This window comes from Paramormyrops kingsleyae, chromosome 2, assembly GCF_048594095.1.
Source record: "Paramormyrops kingsleyae isolate MSU_618 chromosome 2, PKINGS_0.4, whole genome shotgun sequence".
NCBI lineage: Eukaryota > Metazoa > Chordata > Actinopteri > Osteoglossiformes > Mormyridae > Paramormyrops > Paramormyrops kingsleyae.
In genome coordinates this window covers 37,348,909-37,374,906 of record NC_132798.1, presented here as the reverse complement: position 1 = coordinate 37,374,906, position 25,998 = coordinate 37,348,909, and the positions used below count along the sequence as shown (strand labels likewise).

Below are 25,998 nucleotides of genomic sequence, written 5' to 3'. Positions count from 1 at the left end.
ATCTTTTTTTTTTCCTGCTGTTTCTGTATGCCTCATTTATTAATGTAAACGAACTAGTTCGTGTAATTCGTTTGGAGTTCACTGTAATTTGTATTGTGATCGCTAACAACTTCCTTGTTATTATTTCCTCATAATAATAATAATAAAATAAGTAAAGATGCTGAAATTGAAAGCATGCATTTAATTTGGCTATATAGTGTGATTAAGTGTGTGTTTTTCGTGAGCTGGTTGCTGCTGCAGCGGGGGTGGGGCGGAGGATCGCGATGTCGGCTCAGCATCGTGATGTCTATCGGCCATCGGCGATGGACGATGGCATCGTCTATCGACCCAACCCTATTGTCCAACTCTTAATATTGAGCTATCCCCACTCCTAGTCCTAGTCCAACAGCAATAACCTTGGCTACTGTCATTACTCACCCTGTGGTCTAGTTGCCGATTCTATCCTGGAAGGCAACCTACTCAAAATTACTCAAGTACTTAAGAGATGGCATCTTCATAACTAGTTAGTATTTGCTGTATACATGTTAAGGATTGGCTGCTTCTGGGATCGACTGCTGATGTGTTCTTCATCCAAGAATGAAGATTTCAGAGAAGACACTGGCTAACAAATGCAATTTCAGTGGAGAAACAGAATTTGGCTCATACAAATTATTGGATGCCATCTCTAAGTTTTGGCCCATATAATCTTAATATTATGGTGCTCTTCCCCTCTGAGCCTTCTGCAGCAAGTGTTATGCAAATTGAGGACAATCTCCAAAGTATTGATGCAAAAAAGACTGAATTCTGAATTGCAAATTTTATTCACCAATAAAAAGTGATTCACTTTAAATGGGTTTCTACAAAATATGTTAAAGCATTAAAACTAGGACAAAATTCTCAACTAACACTAGGACTACAAAAAACAGAAATATGTACAAATACAAGTACATTTTGACCCATTGCACCAAAGTCCAACCACATTTTAGGCGCACAAAAAAGGTAAAATTGTGCACCTAGCACTTTTAGGGTGCACAAAAAAAATTGTGCACCTAGCATTTTTTAGGTGCACAAATTTGTGTGCGCCTGCATTTTTCAAAGGACAAGCCCTGTATATGCTCTGTTTCCCTGCTAGCACATTATTTTTTACGCACTGAACCTTTGCCCATGGTTATGTTTCACCATAATAAACTTTTTACATGAACATCAAATTACAGTGTCATTTGCTTCATCCAATAGAGGTGTGTCTAAGGTTTGCAAAATGGTATGGGATGTGCTGATTGGGCATTGTTTTTCGCGCTGGGGACATGAATGCGCAACTTATTCTCTGCAGGTGCAGTATTTGTGGGAGTGTCTCGAGTACGCATTGCGCACGTAGTCTCCGTGAGTTTACCCAGTTATTTTCGGACAACAACTTTTTTGACTGAAGAAAAATGGCTCGGATGACTTTCACTGTTGAGAAAGCACAGAAGATGATCTTGAAGAGTGGTTCGGGGGAAGAAAGTGTCGCTTTTATCCATTGATTCGATGGAGGAGGATGCTTTTTTGCGCGGAGAGGATGCAACGCTCGACATAAGTACATTTATTTACAGTTTACATTTTACTCTTTTATTCTATAGATTTTTATAATTCCGTGATTCAGCAAATTACAATTAACATTTGCTTTGGTAACACTTGTATTGTGGTACATTGGGAAAAGTTCCGCATCGCCTTTGTCAAACTTTGAAGTGTGCAAAGTAATGCAGCGCTTTTGGCTTTCACTTGGGCAAAGTTACGCGGGGCTTTGTTTGGGCAAAGTTATGCGGGGCACTTGTCGGCCTTGTTTGAGCAAAGTTATGTACAGTACTTGTCGGCTTTGTTTGGGCAACAGGCCTGCGCCTCCCCAGGGCCTGCATAGTCAGTTGGTATGTTCCAAGATGGCAGCAGCATGTCTCCTTGTTGAATGTTTGCTTTGAATTTTTGGGGTATTTTTTGTTTATCATCTTATATGGATTGTAGTTTTTTTTCTAACAAGCTTTTTTAGAGTATTTTAAATTATTTTGTAATTTGTTGAAAGTGGTTTTTGGGGGGGGGGACCTCTGTTATTACCAGAATTGTCTGTACTACACCAGGGCCTGTGCTGCTAGCACAAACCAACAGAGTCTAAAACAGGGCCTGTGCTGTTTGCTGAGGCCATCTCACTGCACCGGGGCTTGTGCTGCCGGCTGGATCTATCTGCGCCTCCCCAGGGCCTGTACTGCCAGCTGGACCCATAGGCACTCCACCAGGGCCTGTGCTGCTAGCACAAACCAACAGAGTCTAAAACAGGGCCTGTGCTGTTTGCTGAGGCCATCTCACTGCACCGGGGCTTGTGCTGCCGGCTGGATCTATCTGCGCCTCCCCAGGGCCTGTACTGCCAGCTGGACCCATAGGCACTCCACCAGGGCCTGTGCTGCTAGCACAAACCAACAGAGCCTCAAACAGGGCTTGTGCTGTTTGCTGATGCCATCTCACTGCACCGGGGCCTGTGCTGCCGGCTGGATCCATCTGCACCTCCCCAGGGCCTGTACTTCTGGCTGGGGGCATTTGCACCATACTAGGAGCTGTTCAGCCAGCTGGATCCATAGGAACCACATCACGGCCTGCGCTGCTAGCATAAACCAATTGAGCCTCACCAGGGCCTGTACTGCCGGTTGGACCTATAGGCATTACCACAGGGCCTGTGCTGCTGGCTGCATCACACCAGGGCCTTTGCTGCCGGCTGAACCAACTGCATCTGTATTGCTAGTGGAAGACATCTGCACCACAAAGGGCGGTTGACTGATGCCTTTTACACCACATTGGTTAATGTGCTAGCAGAAGTTCTCTGCTAGCAAGCCATCGGGACTCGAGCTTCTGGCTGGAGCCTTACTTGCCTAGGTTTGTGCAGCTTATTTAATTCAGCATCAATAATCATTGTGTGTTTTGGATAATGGCCTTTTTCATATCTTTACTTTGCTTATTGGTTGTGGGGGACTTTTGGACACTCAGTTTTTCTAAAATGAGAACATTTAACAGTGTCCCCAGTATGCGAGACATAGTCCCAAGATCTACGTGCGTCACTGCTGTTTTACATCCTGTACAATTTTCAATGTATTTGGGGCAGGACATTAATTTATCATTTGAACTACAGAATTATTTACTTCACCTTCAAAACCTTCTTGCTTTGTGCAATTGCAAAATTAGTTATGAAAAATCCTGCTTTGTTTTAACATTTCACAAGTCAAAATCAATAAGTAATGTTACAAAACAGAGATTTCTGATTGTCTTACTGCTGCTCTTATCTGGTAATGTGCACCCCAACCCAGGTCCTGAGCTGCAATGTAGTCAGACACCATCTGAATTTAAATCGTCACCTGGGCTGAAGATAGTTCATCTTAATGTGCGTAGTTTGTTACCCAAGATGGATATGATCAAGATCTGGGTTCAATCAACAGATGCAGATATTGTACTCATTTCTGAAACTTGGTTGTCTAAATATATATCTGATAAACAAGTTAGCATGGCTGGCTACAATATCTATCGCACCGATAGGCTTAAGAAAGGTGGTGGTGTTGCTGCTTATGTTAAGTCAAAATTTGATGCTACAATAGTTCTATCAGAATCCATCTGTAAACAATTGGAATTTTTGGCTCTGAGTGTGAATATTGCAAAGGGTCTTTGCATAACAGTTGCTTGTTGCTATCGACCTCCTTCAGCCTCCACAGAAGCTCTGCGTTCTTTAAACCTCTTGCTGTCCAGACTAAATTATGGTGAGCTTGTTCTAGCTGGTGATTTTAATTGGGACTGGCTCAAAACTGTATCAGACGATTTTAAATCTTTTTGTGATTCTATCAGTCTTACCCAGTTGGTCAATTTACCCACTCGGCCCAATCTCAAAAGCCCCGAAAAGTCTACCTTGATCGACTTGATTTTGACAAATGTTCCGCATAAATTTTCATCTTTGGGTGTCTTTTGTAATGATTTAAGTGACCACTGTGTTATTGCTGCTATTAGAAATACTAAAGTGGCCAAGTCAAAACATCGTATTATTTTTAAAAGAACTCTTAAACATTTTATTGAACAAGCATTTTATCATGATTTGTTAAACTATGACTGGAAGAAAATAGGATTGATCCCTGATGTAGAATTAGCGTGGTCATTCTTTAGGGATGGGTTTATGCAAATTGTGAATAAACATGCTCCATTAAGAAGATATCGGATAAAAGGTCGTGAAAACCCCTGGTTCTCCACAGAGCTGGCAGATATCATTCGTGAGCGTAACCTGGCTTGGGCCAAAGCTAGGAAAACAGGCTATCCCAGTGATTGGCTTCTTTTCAGACAACTAAGAAACAAATGTACTTCCTCTATTAAGAATGCTACACTGTTAGACATTTTATTGTATTTTTACAGTACCTTACTGGCAACACTATTGCCAGTAAGTTACTGTAATTACTGATCTACAGTATCTTTACTGTTGTGATGTTTTACAGTTCAACCACTTTACTGTAAACATATATTACAGTATAACAGCTTTACTGTAAATGTTGTTTGTGGTAATGCAGCTTTACTGTAAACATGGTTTACAGTTAGAAAGACTTACCGTGATTAAGTTTTATAGTATCACTGTACTGCAAATGTGGTTTATGGTATAACACTGTAATTGTGTACATTATAATTTGTTTAGACTGTAATTGTGTTTTACAGCATATAAAATAATATTAACATTCATATTCAATATAAGAACATTTACAAAAAACAATATAATTCAATAAAGTAGTCTCAGAATAGTGAATCAAACCAACATTTATTGTTGATAATTTTTTTTTAACAAGAAAAACATTTTTCAACTGAATAAAAACAATGTCAATAACCAAAATAAATAGAAGCGTACATGAAAACTACACAGTCCTTCACCTTTCTGTGTCTGGTTTTTTTAAGGAAAACAGTTTTTTATTCCATTAAAAACAGGACAAACCCACCAGCATGAACATTAAATAAACTATTACAATTGTAAAACAAAAATCATTTACAAAATGTAATAATTATCAATGGGTCCCAGGAAATAGAATGTGACATGGGATTTAGATTTCCGTTACCAGGATGGTCGGGTTCAGCGTAGTCTTTATCACCACCTGTCAAAGACACATCATCAATATTCATGTTTGCTCAGGTTATTCACTTGTTCACATCTGTCTGAGATCATTCATACTGTTGTATGGATGTGTGTACAGTATGTATATAATTATCAGCTATGTAAAAGATATTATCATCTCTGTATTCTTACCTAGTTGGAAGTCCTCCATTCAAACTCAGAGAGCCGCTGGAGGAAGGTGGTGATCCGAGGGCTGATGCTTGTAACCTTCCTCTTTACGACACGACCTGTCTTGCGGCTTGTACCAAGTTTTGCAGGGCATTTTGTTCCCATGTCTGGATTGATCCTCACAAAGAACCTTTTAACGGAAAAAAGGCTGCTTTAATTTCAAAATTAAAACATACATTACAGCAATCACCTATATGTTTCTGCAACTGTAGTCAAGCTATCACATATATTTCATTCTTAAATGGTGTAAGCTTTAATGGTGTAAAGTATTTACCTCTGTATCATCTCCAGTGTGATGGACGCTGACTCCTGATACTCAAGGTTGAAAACGTAATATAACGCAAAGAAGACAGCAAGGGTGCCGGCAAAGTCATGCATCTGCTCAGGCTCATAAAATACCTTGCCCTCCAAACTGATCATCCAGCGGCTTGCAGACATGAAATTATTCCCTAAAAACAGACAAGAGTCCAATAAGACAATGTGCTCTCCCTTACAAATAAGGTTTCCACAAGAATGCTGGATAGCAGGCCTCACACTGTACAAAAATAGAATCCACACGGTTTGCTGCTATTTCTCTTATTTATTATGTAATGAAAATTATGATCAATTACAGGAAAAAACTGCCTAATGTTTTGGCATTTTGGCCTGTGCTGAAATGTTAGGCTGTTGGTCATTGTGTATAATAAATAAGAGAAACAGCAGCAAACTGTGTGTATTCTATTTTTATACAATATAAAACAGACAAACCCCTGTTAATAAGTTGTTGTGGGTACAAATACCACAATAATTACATAGATTTTTTACAAAAATATTACAAGAGGATTGAAAATATTTACTTACCAAGCGCTATTACCCTTGGTGTGATGGGTAAGGTCATCTCTCTCTCAACAGACATCTTGGTGGAAAAAGCCTTTAAAACACAAAAGGAACTGATTTGAATGATGATACCCAAAATCACTGAAATATTTTTCCTTTGTTTATGTTGACAGTATTGAGAGTGCATGTGTAAAATTTTAAATATAATTACGTCAGCCAAGATGAAGATTGAGTCCTCTTTTTCTTGGAAGTACTTCATCAGAAGAAGGATGGCTGCTGTGGCAATCTGGTTGTGGTTCAGCTTTGCACTGTCGCACTCACGTAGCAGATGTTCAATCTCCTTGTTCCACTGAAGTCTCTGGCTTTGAAAGAAGTTCAAAATTCTCCTTCCTTTCGTAAGAAGGGCTTCACTGAGACGTGTCTCTACCTCAATATCTGTGAGTGTGTGGAAGTGAGTGCAGAGGCCTCTTTTAGTAAAAAGAAATGGCCAATGCTCTTGAACCTCACATAAGGTGGGGGCAGGCCAAGAATTAAGCATGTGCCTCTGGTAAATATAAGTCAAAGACATATAAGTATTTACATCTGTTGTTTCAATTGCTTGAGGACCTGCTGATCTGAAGACAGTTGACATAGTCTGTCTTTTTGACTCCAAAGTTTCAGTGGTTTTTCCTTCTGGTAGGGTTGTGGGTTGCCAGTTGATGCAACCATAGCTATCAAGTTCAGATCTCCCCCTTTTGATGGCAACATCACCCTCATTGTTTTCCCTGGTAGACCTTTTCCTTGGCTGCCGGATTCTGCTGCTGACATTGTCTCTATTTACATGTTCAACTCTTGTTTTAAGCTGTTTGAGTAGGGAATAATAACCACAGCCTAATTGCTCACCTTCTGCAGTCTTATCTGCAAAGGTAGCGGGATACTTAGATACAATAGCTCTAGCTACCTCCCCACAAGCAGCTCTGTTAGGGTTGGGGCAGTGTACTCGCATTCCTTCTACAACAGTCCTAATCATTATTCTCCTGTCTTCTGGGTGAGCCATTCCACCAGATGCCAAGGCCTGTGAAAGTCTTGTTGGCATCTTCTCCCAGGGAACTGAAAAATTGCTGATCCAGGAGGTGTTGCTTACATTTGGTTGTGTGGAAGGGAGTTGACCTGATGCTTGTGCAGAACAGAGTGAATTACCCTTTAGTGGCACTTGCACAGTTGTTGAGCAGGTAGTTTCAGGTTCCTTTGGGTTGTTTGAAGAGCCAGACTCCACTTGGTCGTCGATATTCACACACACACATAAACACAGCAGAACAATTCCACATTAACTATGTACAGATGGGTTTTTTGGAGTATTTATTGAGTAATACTCTTATATGAGACACAAAAGCAAGAGTGTTGGAGAAATAATACCAATGGCAATGAAAGCTAGTTTTAGTTTTGAAAGCTAGATTTTTTATGAACTATGAATTGAAAAATAAAGTACAATTTCAAAATAACTCTCAAAATAACTAATTTACAACTATTTTCAAGATAGGTCTGCAACCATTTATGACATTAATGCATTCTCACCTTTTCTGAATACTTGAACAAGTCTTCGACTTTGAATTGGTGTCAAGAAAGGCTTGATATCATCAGGCTCAACAAACAGGAGATCTTCTCTGTTTCTGACACCAATAATGTCTGTCAGGTGCTCAATAACTGCCCTCTTTGTCTCTTCATGCAGGTCAGGTAATGCCAGGTTAATTTCATGATGTAGGCTGCCACTGTCCATATCTGCAATGAATTAAGAGGATGATATTGAATGATGCAAAGATACAACGGTTAAACCTGAAGCGATATACACTGGCAGAGGGTAGTAATCAAACAAACTGTCTGCTTGAACACATATGAATCTTTTTTCAGAATTGTGTAGACAGTGAAGTCCAAGGTTGATCAGTATCATAGATTGAAGGATGTCCAAAACAAAGTGTACTTGTTTGTGACTGATGAGGATCACTGAGATTTTTCCAAAGATGTGGCCACATTCATCATGACCCATCGCAACAACAAGCCCTTTGCAATATTTTGTTCCTTTGTAAACTACTGCTGATACCTCTGATGTAGTTTCTTTCATCAAGCCAGCTGTCCTGACAGACTCCTGAATTAGACCATTGTACAACTGCTCATCATATTCACTAGTTTCACCAACTGCTTGAACTGCTGGAGCAAACAATGGTCCACTGCCGAGGTACGCCTGAAGCAGCTGGTGCCTTTCTGCCAGTGTTTTACAAAGGTGAACAAAGTTGTGCAGTTTCCGGGCGCATTCCTTGAAATACGAATGCTTACTCTCAAACCGGAGAGTCCACAAACGAATAAGAGGCCCAAAGTGCAAAAAGAGGTCACTATAGTGCAGTAAATAGTGATGCTTGGGCTTGAGTGGGTGATTAGGGAAAATTGTGTGTCTTAAATGAACATACTCCTCAGTTATTATCTTAAGGTATGCAATCTGGTCATGATGGATCTTGGGAGCACATATGAGCTCAACCATTTCCTTGAGCTGTAGATACAGTTGCCAGACCTGACTGTCCTCAGGATTTTTTATCCTGTCACCAACCAACAGTGGCAACAGTCGCAACAGACACCAGTTCTGTGCTGCAGAACCAGAAAGTTTTTTGCCACACTCCTTAACCTCACATGGTTTACTGAGACTATCATTCCCTGAGTATTTAAACTGTGTGATCGACCTGTTTAGTTGTGCATAAGTGAAATGCTTTTCCTGTTTCACTAAATGACTGATGTACAATGCCAAGTCATCAGAGACTACACCTTCAAATAAATCATGACCCAAACATGGGGGAAGCCCAGTGCAGACATGAAAATATTTCAGAGAATTGAAAAGTGAGTCAAACTTTACCCCCTGTACCATGTCTTGGTCAGTGGTGGATAGCTGTTGTACACTCTCCTTGTGACCAGTGATGGTTCTTTTTGGACCAAGCTTTAGTGGTGTCTTTTCAAAGTCTCTCCTTTCAATCAAGCAGTATCTACAAAAATGCGTACTACAACTGAAGTTTTCAGTGAAACCACCTAAGCAGTGTGAACCAAGATTATCTCCACAAATGGAAATCAAGGCCGCTTTGAGGGTATTTCCATCATCTGTCTCAATCCCTGTATCTTCTAGATCTTTAAGGTCTGTGATAATACTTGAGAAAACTTTCTCCTGACCAAATGTCTTGAAGTCCCTTTCTCTGCACAGCATCACCAACTGCATGGGATCAACTGAAGAGCGATTGTGTGGCTGGACCTCACCTAGACTCATGTAAACCCCCAAAACTTTATGTTTTTTCTTCCCTGACCCAAGAGGATTCACAACCTCAAATCCATCCTGGTAAAGGATGATGGACAATGAAGAAGGATTGTCTTTTAACAGAGCATTTTCTTTTACATTTCTTCCATCTGCCACATCCTCTACAACCATGTTGGAAGAGGTATGATTTTTGGATTGGTGATATTGCTCTGTAACACTTGACTGTCTAAGGAGGGATTTTAATGTCTCTTTGATGGAAATGTACTGGCAAAAGCATTCCTTTCCAGCAGCATCACTTCCCAGATAAATCTGGGTGGGTTCAACATAGTCAAAATACTGCTTGTAAAATGTTCTCCTTGTTTTGTCAGATCTGAGTATTCCTTTGTTGTATATTGTGAAGACATCCTCTTTAGAGAGATTTTGAATAATCATTTCTATCTCAGTTTGTGGTATGTCTAGCTCAGAAAGATTGCCCTTCAACTTGTCAAAAACATCTGCCATAGAAGTGCTATGGACATGCTGAAATCCATCAAGAATACACTGTATTGTGCTCGCTGGCAACAGCATCTTGGCTTGCATTTTCAGGTAGAAAAGAGCCAAATTATGTAAAAATGTCTCTTGTTGATTATCACACTCCTCTAGATGATCACATGGAGTTGGAGTCAGATTCTCCTCAGAAGGCTGAGTACAGTCTATATTTTCGGGGAGAGTTGACACCTGAGTTGTTATCACCGGCTTATGTTTCCTGGATAAATGTGTGGCAAAAGATGAGCGCACTCTGAAATGTTTGTGGCAGTCATCATAAGGACAGACAACTTTCTTGCCATCTTTAATATGAAATCTCAAGTGAGTGCATAATGCTGAAAAATTCTCTGCCACATAGAAACATGCCTCAACTCCACAAGCAAGATTTCCTTTAAAATGGGTGTGTTTAGTCTGAGCCCTGCGATAGCGGTGGTTCCTGTGCATATGGGATCTGAATGCAGAAAATGTTTGATAGGAAAAAGGACATTGCTCTATTCCACATGTGAATCGATAATTAGCTGTGTGCTGATGTTTCTTCGTATGATAACAAAATTGTCTTAATTCTGAACTACAAACACCACAAAATTTACACCTGTACATGGCTGCATGTGTCTGAATTTGACTTAACTTTTAATTTGCAAAGAGCATGGCAACAACACAGTGACTGAAAAACATCTCAATCTATTTTCTGTTTGTTCTATTATTAAAGAAGGGATCTACATTGCTTGGGTTGTATCAAAAAATGGAAAAAAGTTAAAAGAAAAACTATCTATAGATCAATGTTATTAACTTAAACCATGCAGACCCTGAAACACTGGAGGAAAAATTTTGGAGGGTCTGTCAAGCTGACGTTAAACCCCTTAACAATGGCACTGCAACTAACTGCGACTAATTTACAGACCACTACACTGTCTTGCTTTTTAAATGGAACCTATGAAACAATAAACCACAGTTGAGATTAGAGCAGGCTAACCTGCATGAGAAACTTCAAAACTGGGTTAGATTGTTTTAGCAGTCTTTAAATTTCCAAAAAATGTTGTCTACCTTTATTCTCACTAAATATGTCTTTTTACCTGCTGTTTTGTCTTGTCTCTCAAAGAACTGAGGCTACATCACACTGTCAGCGCGGCCAGCAAGGGCAGGAGGACAGCAATGCACCACACTGGGCGGGAAAAGACAGAGAGACAATTGTTAATTTAATGTTGCATTTATTTAACCCTTGAAAAATATATTTACATAAGTAAATAAAAGAAAAAAACACACAACCCATCTTTTCCAGAATAATTCAACTAATTGCTCTTTTGACCAACCTAACACAGACGTTACATGGTTTTCCTATGAAAAAGACCCTTGAAGACGTTGTATTAAAGGAAAAAAACATGCTCCCCTTCCCACTTAAAAAAATAATAAATATTAAACTTAGGTTGGAGTTCCTCGCGCCACCAACCTAATGTTATATTAACTTTTTAATGTTGTGTACTGCAGCTCACACAAAATTAAATAAAGCAGGCTAACCTACATGAGCAAGCTCAAAACTGGATAAGATTGTTTTAGCAGTCTCTAAATTTCCAAAAAAAAGTTGTCTTTCTTTATTCTCATTAAATGTGTATTTTTACCTGCTGCTTTGTCTTGTCTTTCAAAGAGCTGAAGTCAAATGTCCCACTGTTAGCGTGGCCAGCTTTTCAATACAATGCACCACACTCGGCGGGAAAAAGACAAAGACTGTCGTTGCGCCTGTGTTCCTCGCCCCTCTCCGTGGAAAATACATTTCTAGATATATATTTAAATAAGAAAAGAAAAAAACACACACAACCTATTTTTTCCAGAATAATTCAGCTAATGTGCTATCTCGACCAAACTGAAGCTAACACCGATTTTAAGCTCCCCCTCCCCGCACACAAAAAAATATATATATGCTCTTAAAAATTAATAAACGAGTATGTTAGGTAGGAGAGTTCTTTGCATTACCTTATGACGTCCCGTTTGCAGTTTCCACACAGAGGTCCAACAATAACGAGGTGCAAAATCTTTTGTCCTCTCGAGCATATCGTAACGAAGAGTTAACAAAGTTGACCTGTCTTTCTTCTCCTGTCCAATATTCTCCACTGACTGAAGTTCGCAATTCTGCGTCTTTTTTAAATAACTTTATTCACTACTTGTCACAAGTACAAAATTACACAAAAACAGACAGCAGCAACAACCTAAGTGAAATCCAACAACAGAATAGTGGCAAGTAAAAAAATTAACAAAAGGAAGTGTGAATCTTGTTCAGGGTTAATCAGAGATAACTGATGGAGATGCAGCAATGTGAATTCTGCTTCTTTTATTTGTAGTTAACCTTGTAGTCTTTACATATGAATGGAAGTCAATTAAGAAAACACAGAATTTTGGGAGAGATTTGGAGAACCTTGCTTTATAAAATTTCCCTACAAGGAGGCCTTTCTGCATTCTTTTCCCTGTCCCCAGGAGCAGCTGTCACTTGAATTGATCTCTATGGCAATGCAGTGCCAAGCACACATTTGCAGCAGCTGTGCATGTGCATACAACTGCATGCAGCAGATTAGATGATCAGAATTCTTGAACCTTACACACAGGCAAGTCCCCTAAAAAGTCAAAACCATAATACTTTCACTGGTATCATACTGACAAATGGCACTAGCTTGGAGGAAAATCTGGAAATGGTTGGCAGTGAAAGAGTTAAAATGTAATGCACTATTGCAACCAACCACTGAAAGAGTAAAAATACACAAACAGTATGATGAACCATTCAAATCACATAATACAGTAGTTCATTTATACAGTTTCACATATAAGGCGTTACTTGGGATGCTGCCTTCTTATATATGTTCCTTGTTTGCACTGAAACATGCTGGTCGGTATTCTCTTCGTCCGCATGGTTATTTGTTGCTTTCTGTTCCATTTGCCAGAACTGAATTTGGTAAAAGAGCTTTTGTCCATTTCGCATCCTTGGCTTGGAACAAACTGCAGAAGGAATGGAAATGGACTGAATTTATTTCACTAAGTGTTTTTAAATCTAAATTACGAATCCTTGAGGCTAAGTCCATAACATGCAACTGTTTCAGTTAGATTAACTGTTATTTTACTTAAAATTTTATTGAATTTTATTTTATTGTATTATTTCACTTACTTTGGTATGTGTGTTGTTGCTGTCTGTGTTTGATTAATTTTCTGTAACTGTGAGACATTTGCTGTTGCCTATCTTGGCCAGGTCTCCCTTGAAAAAGAGGTTTTTAATCTCAATGGGATCTTCCTGGTTAAATAAAGGTTAATAAAAAAAAATTAATAAAAAACATTATGTACGGTACTTGTCGGCTTTGTTTGGGCAAAGTTATGCGGGGCACTTGTCGGGCTTTGTTTGGGCACAGTTATGCGGGGCACTTGTCGGGCTTTGTTTGGGCACAGTTATGCGGGGCACTTGTCGGGCTTTGTTTGGGCACAGTTATGCAGGGTTATGGTTAGAAACAAAATGTTTCTTATGACCCATAAGTGGTAATGCATTTAGAAAGAAAGACGCTATCCCAAAACACTGCTAGTTACACTGCGGCCATTTTGGATAGGTTTTGAATAGGTTTGGCAAAAGTCGTGTGAATAAAATATAGATTTTCCTACAAATGTGTGGTGATTTTGTGTGACAAAATGTTACTTATGACCCATAAGTGGTAATGCATTTAGAAAGAAAGATGCTACCCCAAAAAACACTGCTAGTTACACTGTGGCCAGTTTGGATAGGTTTTGGATAAGTTTGGCACAAGTCGTGTGAATAAAATATAGATTTTCCTACAAATGTGTGGTGATGATGTGTGACAAATTGTTTCTTATGACCTATAAGTGGTAATGCATTTAGAAAGAAAGTTGCTACCCCAAAAAACACTGCTAGTTACACTATTGCCATTTTGGATAAGTTTCAGATTAGTTTAGGTTAGGTTTTGGATAGGAAAGGCTCCCAGTTGCACCATTTGCTCTTTCCTCCGTAAAACCTGTTGGGCTGCATCAAATGATATGAAATTGGGCACACATGTAGAAAACAAGTTTGGGAACCAGATTTTTAAAATTGGACCTATTCCATCATGTAGTTTTTGAAATATTTACAAAAATCCAAGACACAAAGACAGGTTTTTGTATTTTCCAGCTGTTTTTGTTATATTCGCATGTCCATAAATTATACACAGGTTATTCATTTCGTTATTGAACTTCCTACAATCAATTGTAAAGGGGTCAACTTTGCTTTTAGGTATCAGGCATGTGTCTGTGACTTTTATATCTGAAGTTATAAGGTAATTATTCCAAAGAGGGAAGAAATGCCCCCCCATGCAAGGGGCCCCTGGTTCACTCCATAGGGTTAAGGGACGGAGGGTCCGGGACCCTGCCGAAAATAGGATTTTAAGGAACGGAGGTAAAATAGGATTTTAAGGAACGGAGGGTCCGGGACCCTGCCGAAAATAGGATTTTAAGGAACGGAGGGTCCGGGACCCTGCCGAAAATAGGATTTACAGGAGCGGAGGGCACGAGGCCCCCCGCGGTGGTATCAGAGCGGAGGTGAAGAGACCCCGCAGTAGAGAATAGAAAAGGGTTGGGATATATATTAAAAAAAAAAAAGTCTCCCTCTCTACGAAATAAGGGATAGAATAAAAAAGGTGAATTAAAGCACCAGTTTGGGTGCAGTTGTGCTGAATTGTGTGCGTAAGCGGTGTTGTGGGCTCTTCCTGCCCTGGGGGGCTTATCGCTCGCTCTCTGTTGGTTGGACTTGCCCGTAACTCCACTGTCGCTCCTTGCGATCTCACAGTGTGTCAGAACCGAAGGGGAGTTCTCAGCAATTGAAGACCCAAAAGCGGGCCAGCCCGGCCGTACCCACTGACTCAAAAAGGGCAGAGCCGGCGGGTACCTCGGGAGGTCATTACAACCTTTGAGGAAGACCTCGTCCAGAGTCAGTTCTAAGAACGCCCCTGGCTTAGACTCTCATTGGGGTGGGTGACGCCTGAGGGCTATTCTGCCGACCCTGGCCGAGTCAGACCGGTAGTGCGACCGACAAGCTGACCCCCACCTGGGTCCTCTCGGTTGTGCGTACAGAACACCCCCTTCCAAGTTGGCATTGCTGGGGATCGGGGGGGTCTCAGCTGGGAGCGGGCTGGTTTGGCTGGGATTGAGCTTGCGAGGCGCGCCCTATTCAGGGGGAGACACGGCAGTAAGCTGCGTATGAACACAGACATTGTTCGAAAAAACGATTTTTATGTATTGGTGGTGTTTACTAGTAGGACATTCTACTACAATAAAAAGGTGTACTAAGTGTGGGTGGGGTGAATCCACGCCCAGAGGCGAAAACGCTGCTAGAAGAAAACAATACAGAAAAAGAAAATAAAAATAAATAAATAAATAAATAATAATAATAATAATAATACTATGTAGATAAATAAAACTTTATTATAAAAATAAAGAACTAAATAAATGATAATAAATAATATAATATAAATAAGTAGAAGGGAGAAAAAGGAGTAAAGCAGAATAGAGAAGTAATATACAACAATAAATACTAATACTAAAATAATAGGAATAAAATAAAATTAACATAGCTGGTCCAACTAAAATGGATCACGAATTTGATCGAGAGTTAGATGACGGGGGATGGGCACCCCCTAAAAATAAAGTATGGAGGCTCCTATTAAGGCAGATTCAGGTGGTAAAATCAGCAGTGGCAGGGGCAAGCAAGGAAAAAGATAAGGAGAAGGAGGTAACGGATGCATCGCAGCGTATGTGTGAGGCTGTTCGGAGCGCTGGATGTCGAGTGGAGGACAAACGCTCATTGGGAGAAATATTGTGGAAAAAAGAGAGAGAGCAGGCTAGTCTCAGGGACGAGGCAGCACAGAAGAGAGCGAGCGCTAATCTGATAAAAAAGGGAAAGCTGAAGGAGATAGAAAGGTATGAGAAGGAAAGGAGAGAGTGGTCGGCATTGGCTTTATTCTGGCAGGGGACAAGTCACCTCCACACGGAGGGGAGAGACGAGTGTAAGTCACCCTCTCCTGCAAACGAAACACAGATAGGAAGCGCAGATCTTCCTCCGGCATATACGGTCCACAGGGTGTACCCAACGGCGCCCCTAGCCCATATGTGCCCCATGATTAATGTCACAGGGGGAACCCTTCACATTCGCACACAGGGGACTCAGGAAGTCTCAGCCTGTGCGCAGTCTGAAAAACTGAAGGAGGAGTCAGAAGGGGGCTCAGACGCTGAGACTGAGTCCTATACTCAAGAGAAAACAGGGGGGTCAGAACGACAGGATTCTGCCGGGGCAGCAGACCAGCCAGCGTTCCGTAACAGAGTAGTGCGGGAGCAAGCAGAGGATTACGGGGAGAATGGCATGTTTAAACCCGCCACCCCAGGAAGTGGGCTAAGGTTCAGCGGTCGGAAGCGAAAGCAAGTAGAGGTGGTGGGACAATTAGTGGGGACGTGTGAGGAGATGGAAGGGGACCCACTGTTCGAGGACGGTGAGAACGAGCAGATAAGGGAAACCCAGACGGAAGGACTTAGCCCAGAGTACATAGAGGGAGCGCAAGGGCCGTCCGGAAATGTATACAGCTTGCCCTCCAAAGGGACAAAGATAATCGCACCTTTGTTGCGAGGAGCAGGAGGTGGTAGGGAAAGATACAAACCTTTCTCTATAGGGGATGTGCAGGCTTTGGCAGATAAGCTGCCTCCCCCGGCAGAGGGGGGAGGACAGTGGCTAGACAAGTTGGATCAACTCACTCAGGGTCTGACGTTGGCCCTGGGGGACTTCCGGGCAGTGGCAGCCCGATGTATGACTAAGCATACTTTACAGGATCTAGAGGCCAGAGCAGAGGTTACCAAGTTTGCAGATAGTGTGCGTCTGACAGGGGTGATCATGGACTTGGGTGACGCCATGCGAGAGATATTCCCCGCCCCAAGCGGAGCAGCGATCCCAAAGTTTACATGGGATCCTAAGCTCCACCCCAGAGAATATTTGGATAAATGTAAAGAGTTTTGGACCCGTTGCACTGGCTGTCATCCAGGCCAGGCAGGGGTGCAGCGGGAGTGGTTCAGGCGGGCAGTCTTGGAAGGAGTCCCAGAGGCAGTGAAGGGAGCTATATTAGATAGCCCAGATCTATTAGGCGCAGATTCTCACATGTGGGACCGACATGTGATACACCATTTGCAGAGAGCAAAAGAGGAAGTCCAAAAGGAGGAAAGTGACCTTAAGCAATTACAATCGCAGCTGCTGAAGCTGCAGTTGGGCGAAGCGAGAAAAAAGGCTATTGAGTCCAAAAAGAAAGACCAGGGGAAGCAGATGGTGGCAGGGGTGTCCCCAGAGGGACCCCCCACTCAACCGCCTGGCCCTTGGAATGGGCCCCCCACCTACCAACAGGGAGGGTGGGGCCAACAGTGGGGAAGGGGCCGGGGTGGTTGGGGTCGGGGAGGCAGACCCCATGCTCTCCCTTATGGTCATGGATAAAGAACTGCCGTTCCTGGTAGATACAGGAGCCACATATTCCACTCTTAATGTGGTCCCTGAACAACATCACATGTCTACCTCAACAGTGACCGTTGTGGGCTTTTCGGGGAAAGAACAGAGACTGCCAGTGACTAAACCGGTGAAAGTTGTGGTGGGGAAACAGACCTTCCTCCACCCTTTTCTTGTGTCTTCTTCAGTTCCAGTGAATCTCCTGGGAAGGGACATGCTGGTGAAGCTGGGGGCCTCTATTTTGTGCAGTGCAGATGGACTGGTGGTTACCCTGCCGGAAGGCACTCGCTTGCGCTGTGACGCCCGAACCACAGGGACGGGACAATGGCCGGTACAGCCCATCCAGAGTTAGGCCCTGGCGGACATCTATTGGGGCCTGCTGGAGCCCAGCCTGAATGGCATCCTGGCGGCCTACTCTGCGTGGCGGCCCTGGATCTCGCTCCTAGAGCCCTATGTACCCCCACCTGACCCTCCTCATGTGACCCTTTTCTATGATAGGGCAAGTACTGAATGGTATGATGAACTGTTTACTGAGCAACTGGAAGGCCAACAGTGGCAAGTTGCCTCTGAAAACATTTATGTGGGACCCAAAGGGGTAGCCTCAGCCACCATGCTAACCCCAGAACAGCTGCCCTGGTTTATGATGGGACAGGAGGCTGTCCCACACATTTCTCTGGCTCTCCATCCCAAACATCAGGCCAAAGATTTGGGCCCGATGGTTAAACGGGCCAGAGAAACTGAGGACTGGATACAGACCCAGATCCCACAGATCTCCTTCTCGCCCTCCTGCAGTACTTATTGCATACAGGTCATAGCACAGGATACAGCTCTCCTGCAGCATGAGCAGATAGCCAGAGAACACGGCCGTGAAAAGATGGACCACCCGAAGGCGGCGGCCCTTCTGGCATCTTTACCAGACTCTCTGTGGTCCACTAGCCCTACAGATGTGGGTTTCATATCTTGTGCACCAGTCCAGTTTCAACTTCAGCCAGGGGAAGGCCCACTCTGGATTAGACAGTATCCACAGAAGCAGGCAGCAGAGGAAGGAATAGCCGAGACAATAGACGGCCTCTTACAGGCTGGGGTGTTGGAGCCTTCCACGTCTCTGTGGAACACCCCTATCCTCCCGGTGGAAAAAGCTGGGACAGGGAAGTATCGAATGGCCCATGACCTGCGTACTATAAATAACCTTCTGCTGACCCCCACTGTTCCAGTCCCAAACCCATATGTTGCCCTGACTAATTTGACCCCACAACAGAAATGGTTTACCTGTATTGACTTGGCAAATGCTTTTTTCTGTGTGCCTCTAGCAGAAGAGTGCAGAGACATATTCTCTTTCACGTACAAAGGCTGTCAGCTGAGGTACACTCGCCTGCCTCAAGGGTTCGCCCTTTCTCCAGGTATCTTTAATCAGGCCTTAAAGCAGGCTTTGCAGGGATGTCCTCTCCCGGACGGTGTCACCCTCGTCCAATACGTTGATGATCTCCTGATCGCTGCCCCAACATCAGAAGCGGCCCTACAGGCTACTCAGTCAGTACTGCTCCGACTGTCGGAAAAAGGGTTCAAGGTCAGTAAAGATAAACTGCAGGTTGCGCGGACAGTGGTATCTTTTTTAGGTCGAGTGTTGTCCAGCGCAGGGACAGGTCTCTCCCCAGCTCATCGTTCAGCTATCTTGCAGCACCCAAAACCCACTACAGTAAAAGACATGTTGTCCTTTTTAGGTCTCACAGGTTACAGTCGCACTTACATTCCAGATTACACGGGGCTCACACAGCCCCTGAGGACCCTGGTCCGAGAGCATGGCCTACGTCACCTCAGTGCGTCCCTCAACTGGGACCAGGCATCTGAAGAGGCTTTTATTACTTTAAAGCAGAGATTAGCCCAGGCCGCAGACCTAGCCCTCCCAGATTACTCTCTCCCGTTCCACTTGGATGTTTCTGAAGCAGGTGACGTTGTTAACGCCATCCTGTTTCAGAAAAAAGGGGGAGAAAGGAGAGTGCTGATGTACGTTAGTGTAAAACTGGATACTACAGAAAAAAGACACCCTGCATGCACAAGATACGCAGCGGGAGTGGCTAAAATTATTCAGAAAACAGCACACATAGTGATGGGACACCAACTGCATATTCTGACTTCACACAGCGTGGTGGCCTATGTAAACTCACAAACGTTTACTATGACATCACTCAGGCAGCAAAGACTTAGCAAAATACTGGAGGCACCCAATTTGAAATTTTCCCACGAAGGGATTAATATGGCCGACAGGATGAACGGGGGAGAACCACATATGTGTGAGTACCGAGTTCAGAAAGAGGAGAAGGTTAGACTAGATTTGGAAGCAGAGAAAATAGAAGGGACAGAGGACTGGTTCACAGATGGGTGTTGTTTCAGAACAGACACAGGAGGGTTGCAGGCAGGATATGCAGTCGTGGCCAGACAAGGCCAAGACTATGTGACCTTGAAGGCAGAAAGGCTGGAAGGAGCCCAGTCAGCTCAAAGGGCCGAAGTAATAGCCGTGATTGAGGCGCTAAAATTAGCAGACAGAAAAGAAGTCACCATATACTCAGACTCAGCATACGCGGTAGGCGCAGTACATGTGGAACTTAGCCAATGGCTGAGAGCAGGATTTTTGACTGCGGGAAACAAGCCAATAAAACACGAAGCAGAGATGAAAGAGCTGGCAGAAGCACTAATGCTTCCTAAAAAAGTAGCAGTAGTAAAATGCAAGGGCCACGAAGGATCAGGAACAAGGGTAGCACAGGGAAATCAGGTAGCAGACGAAGAAGCAAAAAGGGCAGCAGGATACCAGGTGACCAAACAGATGGTCACGGTTGAGGAGGAAGTTAGGCTGAGTGACAGACTAACCCTAGAGAAAGTTAAGCAAGAACAGGACAAAGCCTCTCCAGAGGAGAAAACTATGTGGCTGGGAAAAGGGGGATGCAAGGAGGGGGGGCTGTGGCAGAATAAGGAAGGGAAACCAGCCCTTCCTCCTGGCATTCGCCAGGCAGTTCTAGCAGAGGCTCACGGGGTTGGACATGCAGGGGTGAGACAGATGTTAGAAAACTTGACGATGTGGTGGCACTCGTTTATGAAAGACATGGTGCAGGGACACGTCTGAGATTGTGCGACCTGTACCTTTCATAACTCGCGACCCACAGTCAAGCCGGAAAAAGGACAGTTTCCAGCATGCACGAGGTCAGGGGAAGAAATCATCATAGATTACACAGATATGCTTATTCCAGTGAAAGGGTTCAGATATGTGTTGATGTGTGTGGATGCATTCTCAGGGTGGCCAGAAGCATGGCCCACAAGAAAGGAGGATGGCGCATCCGTGATAAAGTTTCTGATCAATCAGTATATACCGAGACATGGCTTTCCCCACAGGATTCGGTCAGACAATGGGGCCCATTTTAAGAATAAAGACCTCCAGAAAGTGGAGAAAGCGTTGGGATTAAGACATGCGTTCGGAACTGCATTTGCAGGAACCATCCAATATCCCCTTGTTCTTTTTTTTTTTGACTGAACCACTACCCCACCTCGTACAGCTAATCAATACCTCAACGATGTTTTGAAACTAATTTAATTAATTTGAAAAATCAAGGACATTCTTGTGAGTCTTTGTTGTGTTACTGTTAATTTTCATATGGTCTAATATTATGTTTTTTGTTCTGAGCCCATAAATCCTTACTATTCCCGTAAATAGCTTCAAGCATTTCATGTAACTGCCTAAGACTTTTGCACAGTACTACAAGTTATACTTATGGTATAATGTAGTTTCAAGTATAATAATTAAAAAAGCATAGCTTTAGTGCCATATGAGTGTACATTAAAGATAACGAGAATGTGTATGTATTTTAAATACATTGGTTTAAAAAAAATACACAAGGGATTGAATATCAGCAAGGGAGATGTAAATCCAAAGAAGAAATTTAGACATGCTAATGGTCAGATTTTATATTTATAATGCCATGAGCAGGGTCTTGCTTTAGAAATTAATTTAAAAAATATTTAGCCAAAAGTTAAATGTAAAGAATGCTAATGAAAGCTTATGGCGATTTAATCATATTGTTTCTGAAAATATAAATGTGATATTTATAATTTTACTAACATTTGTTTTCTTTAAGAAACATCATAGTTTGGAGTAAGAGTTTTGTCCATAATATAATTTTGTTTTCATTCTTCTTTATCAGATTGCAAGGAGCATTTTGTTGTTCAGGAGGAGATGTCAGGTTTGGAGAAGTGTTTCCTGTGTCGTGGGCCATTTTCAGCATTAAAATGGAGAGGGTTGAGATGTAAAGGTTAGTACCAATCTACTTCCAATTTATTCATATGCTATTTGAATTGTAATATTTTTGATGCAGTCACTACAGAATAGTATTCATCATTAGCGACAGCTCACATTTGCAATTAAAAAAATAAAATCATTGTTCTGTTGATAACCTTGCTTGTATTTTGTACTGTAACACAGTATTATAGGTGTTGATATCCTAATCAGTGTTTTCATGTAATAAAAATTATATTTACCATTTTCATTGAAAACCATTTTGGAATAGTGTGAAGGGGACATGGACCATATGAGAAACTGTTCCTTAAAAACTGTACTCTTGTAACAGTGATCATTGTGATAGTGAACATTTGTTATTTTTTTTAGGTTGCTCAAATGTGTGGCATTCATACTGCTTGCAAAGACAAACCGTAAGTAAATTCCATTCACAGCTACTGAGTAAATAACGGTGGAAAATGAAGTGTTTTGCAAGTGAATCAAGTCTGACTCATTATACTTGTATGTTGAATAGGGTATTTCTGATGAGGAAATGTCGTCGGGAGAAGAATACGTCCCAGGTTCAGTATCAGATTCTGAAACTGATATGGATGAACAAGTACCCGTTACTGAGGCAAACACAAAATGTTACTCCGTCAATACTAGCAGTTGATGCAGCCACTGATGATTTGGACTGCCAGATTGGTAACTCCAGTTATGGGGGTCACATCAGAGACCAGTGAAAACTCAGTTGTGAATCAGATCAATTTAACACCCAATTCAAAAATCCTTATCTGAAGGTGTGGTACCTTCTGATTGGAAGCATGCCAACATAACGCCCATTTTCAAAAAAGGGGATAGAAGTAATTTGTCAAACTATAGGCCAATCAGTCTAACTTGTATAACTGGTAAAGTTATGGAGGCTATAATCAAAGAGAAAATGGTAGATTACCTGGACTCAAATAACATTTTGAGGGATAGCCAGCATGGATTTAGGAGAGGTAGATCCTGTTTAACAAATCTGTTGGAGTTTTTTGAGGAAGCTACTCAGGAAGTTGATGATAAGAAGGCCTATGATGTCATCTACTTAGATTTCCAAAAGGCTTTTGATGTTGTTCCCCACAAGAGGCTCTCACTTAAACTCAAAGCGACAGGTATTTTAGGAACTGTAGCGACCTGGATTGATAACTGGTTAACGGATAGGAAGCAGCGAGTAGTTATAAGAGGCTCAATGTCACAGTGGGCCTGTGTTCATAGTGGGGTACCGCAGGGTTCAATTTTAGGACCACTTTTGTTCCTAATTTACATAAATGATATAGATACCAATATATACAGTAAACTGGTGAAATTTGCAGATGACACCAAGGTGGGTGGTGTAGCAGATACTGAACTAGCGGCTCAGCAGCTACAGTGGGATCTTAATTTAATTAGTGACTGGGCTGACACCTGGCAGATGAAATTTAACATAGACAAATGTAAGGTACTCCATGTAGGGAGCAGAAATATAAAGTACAGGTATTTTATGGGACCTACTGAAATAAAGGTAGCTGATTATGAGAAAGACCTTGGTGTGTATGTTGATGCTTCCATGTCTCATTCTCGCCAGTGCAGGGAAGCAATAAAAAAGGCCAATAGGATGTTGGGGTATATCTCCAGGTGTGTGGAGTTTAAGTCAAGGGAGGTAATGCTAAGATTATACAATTCCTTGGTGAGACCTCACCTAGAATATTGTGTACAGGTTTGGTCACCATATCTTAAAAAGGACATAGCGGCCTTAGAAAAGGTGCAGCGTAGGGCCACAAGAATGATTCCTGGTCTTAGAGGAATGTCATACGAGGAAAGGTTATTTGAAACAAATTTGAGGAAGCACTTCTTTACACAGCGTGTAGTTAGAGTATGGAATAGTCTTCCTGCTAGTGTAGTGGAAGCTAAAACCCTGGGTTCCTTTAAATCAGAGCTAGATAAGATTTTAACAACTCTGAGCTATTAGTTAAGTTCTCCCCAAACGAGCTTGATGGGCCGAATGGCCTCCTCTCGTTTGTAAATTTCTTATGTTCTTATATTCTTATGTTGAGCTAAATCTGTTCAGCCTCAAGCAAAGGAGACTGAGGGGGGACATGATCCAGGTCTATAAGATTCTAACAGGTTTGGATGCTGTTCAACCGAATAGTTACTTCAGCATTAGTTCCAATACAAGAACTCGTGGCCATAGGTGGAAATTAGCGGGAGAACATTTCAAACTGGATTTAAGGAAGCACTTCTTTACACAGCGTGTAGTCAGAGTATGGAATAGTCTTCCTGATAACGTAGTGCAAGCTGAATCCTTGGGTTCCTTTAAATCAGAGCTAGATAAGATTTTAACAACTCTGAGCTATTAGTTAAGTTCTCCCCAAGCGAGCTCGATGGGCCGAATGGCCTCCTCTCGTTTGTATAGTTCTTATGTTCTTATTAATGTACTTCAATTATATACAACAATGTACAAGTGTACTTTTTCACTTTATACTTCGCTTTTAGTATATTTAATTAATATGTTGGTATACTTTTAAATAGTGTACTTATTTAACTTGGTGTTTGAGATGTACTTTTTATGAGTACAAATTTATCGGCAGTGCTTTTTTGTATGATAAAGTAATACTTCCATGATGTATTTTAAAACAATGCTTCAGAAGTTATACTTTAACATGTTTATTTGTATTAAAAAGTTCTAACAAATTTTACGTTTTACCTCTATACTACTTGAAGATAATGTTTAAACTACAAAGCTTCTCAAACTTCTCAAAAACAGTTGGTAAGACACATTTTCATATTAAAGCCTGTGCATATCACAAAAGGTCATTTTAATGCAATTAAAACCTTTTCGACATAGTAGATAATTTAATAAGAACCAGTAAGAAAGTATACATTAACATACAGTAAATCATACATTTCAGGAACAGAAATAAATAAATACATATATTTTATAATAAGAGAAATATTTACATGACAATTTCACAAAAGTAGTCTCAGTTTCATTTTGAACTTTATTGCCTCATCCAGATTTCTTCTAATCCCTTTCAAATTGATTTGGAAGAGGAATTATAAATGTTTTTTCTCCAACAAAGACCTCAACACATTTAGAATTTAGTGTTTCTGGATACAGAGCAACAAGATTATCAGACTCCTCAACTTCAGAAATAAATGTAGAGGAGATGTGCAGCTCTGTATTTCGGCACAAAGAATGGGGTAATTTCTTCAGTGTCTTTACCAGCACACAACATTTTTCTCTACAATAGCAAACTGTAGAACTGGGATGCATACATTCCACTTTGAAAGCCAAAAGACCCTTAATTTTGCAAAGAGTTCCATTATCTAGCATCACAACTGAGTTATTCCTTTTGATCATCTTTCTGTCAGTTGAATGAAACAGTATGTCTTTGACAATAAATCGACTGTAGTACGTACATTTATTGACCACTGCTCCAACCAGTCGTTCCACTGCAAGTCTATTGTCTTAAAATGGATGAGAGAGGGATATAGGGCTCTCGAAGGAACAAACAGGCACGCTTAGGTTCACTCAAATACACTTTAATAAGTAATACAAAATGATCTCACATTAACACCAATACTGAGCTATCATATTGAAGGCAATGCAAAATAACTCGTACTACAACGGATATCAAATAATATATATCTTATAGCTAATAGTATTAGGTGCAAAGGTATGAATATATATAGAAAAGAAGCAATTACACATACAAGAAGCAAGGAAACATAAAAAGTTACGAAATATTATCACAAGCGGCGATAATTTACTCGCAACAATTAAGGGAAAGCATAAGCAGTTGCAAAGCTATTTACACTCGGACGTGCCATCATCACCCACCTTCATGGACTGGGGAGCCCTTTCAGTCCTGGCAGGAGACCAACACGTGAGTTCCGAGAAAGTACCGGGCGATGAGCGCTCTATCCCACGGCTGAACTCCGGTCAGTACTGGGTTCTCCCCCTTCCTTTATACTAAATTTAGAGTTGCGTGTGGGCAGGGGGTAAGCTGGCCAGGCTCACCCCTTCCCCCCAGGCAATATATGGTGCTCCAATTCCCCCTTTAGTCCGAGTGATTCTGCTTGCGATAATATAATACAATGGGCGTCCTGGCGCCAGGTGTCTTTGCGCAACGCCTCCCTGTTCCCCCCTACAGGCAATATAGGGTGCTGTATAGCGACCCCCCACCCTATCTCCCGAAACCAAGATAAGCATCCTGGCTTCTTTTATGAGCCCAAGTTATTTATGGTAAAGTTAGGTTTTACAGGGGATCGTTAAATAACGTGTTCGTGCAGTCTAGTGACATTTGGGGTGAATCATG

At 41.7% G+C, this 25,998-nt stretch overlaps 1 protein-coding gene and 1 long non-coding RNA gene across 5 annotated transcripts in view; one reads left to right on the top strand and one right to left on the bottom strand.

The window, feature by feature from the left end:
- LOC140587641 (uncharacterized) overlaps positions 1 to 24,262 on the top strand; it is a 28,951-nt gene extending 4,689 nt beyond the window's left edge. For both annotated transcript variants that reach the window (XR_011989316.1, XR_011989315.1), the window contains exons 3-5: positions 21,588 to 21,695; positions 22,049 to 22,092; positions 22,194 to 24,262. This is a non-coding gene — a long non-coding RNA (uncharacterized lncRNA). The remainder of the gene's footprint in view (positions 1 to 21,587; positions 21,696 to 22,048; positions 22,093 to 22,193) is intronic.
- On the bottom strand, positions 4,762 to 11,974 carry LOC111847285 (uncharacterized). Of its 3 annotated transcripts, none has more exons than XM_072709082.1 (8): positions 11,874 to 11,974; positions 10,979 to 11,067; positions 7,667 to 7,870; positions 6,324 to 7,366; positions 6,137 to 6,206; positions 5,571 to 5,745; positions 5,261 to 5,426; positions 4,762 to 5,108 (listed from the first exon to the last, which is right to left on the bottom strand). In XM_072709082.1, exons 3-7 carry the CDS (start codon positions 7,866 to 7,868, stop codon positions 5,261 to 5,263), a joined length of 1,656 nt encoding a protein of 551 aa, XP_072565183.1. In that variant the 5' UTR covers positions 7,869 to 7,870; positions 10,979 to 11,067; positions 11,874 to 11,974; the 3' UTR covers positions 4,762 to 5,108. The 3 variants fall into 3 exon arrangements, with proteins under 3 accessions (XP_072565183.1, XP_072565182.1, XP_072565184.1); XM_072709081.1 differs by lacking the exon at positions 11,874 to 11,974 and adding an exon at positions 11,522 to 11,555; XM_072709083.1 differs by lacking the exons at positions 10,979 to 11,067; positions 11,874 to 11,974 and having other exon boundaries at positions 7,667 to 8,172.
- Positions 24,263 to 25,998: the final 1,736 nt, after the last annotated feature.

What these genes read in the sequence shown, in the direction of transcription:
- LOC111847285 (XM_072709082.1), bottom strand. Translation starts at nt 7,868, where the DNA reads ATGGACAGTGGCAGCCTACATCATGAAATTAACCTGGCATTACCTGAC. An exon ending in TGTTCAAGTATTCAGAAAAG is followed by an intron (nt 7,367 to 7,666) that starts GTGAGAATGCAT and finishes TCGACGACCAAG; the next exon opens with TGGAGTCTGGCTCTTCAAAC. An exon ending in ACACTGGAGATGATACAGAG is followed by an intron (nt 5,427 to 5,570) that starts GTAAATACTTTA and finishes TTCCGTTAAAAG; the next exon opens with GTTCTTTGTGAGGATCAATC.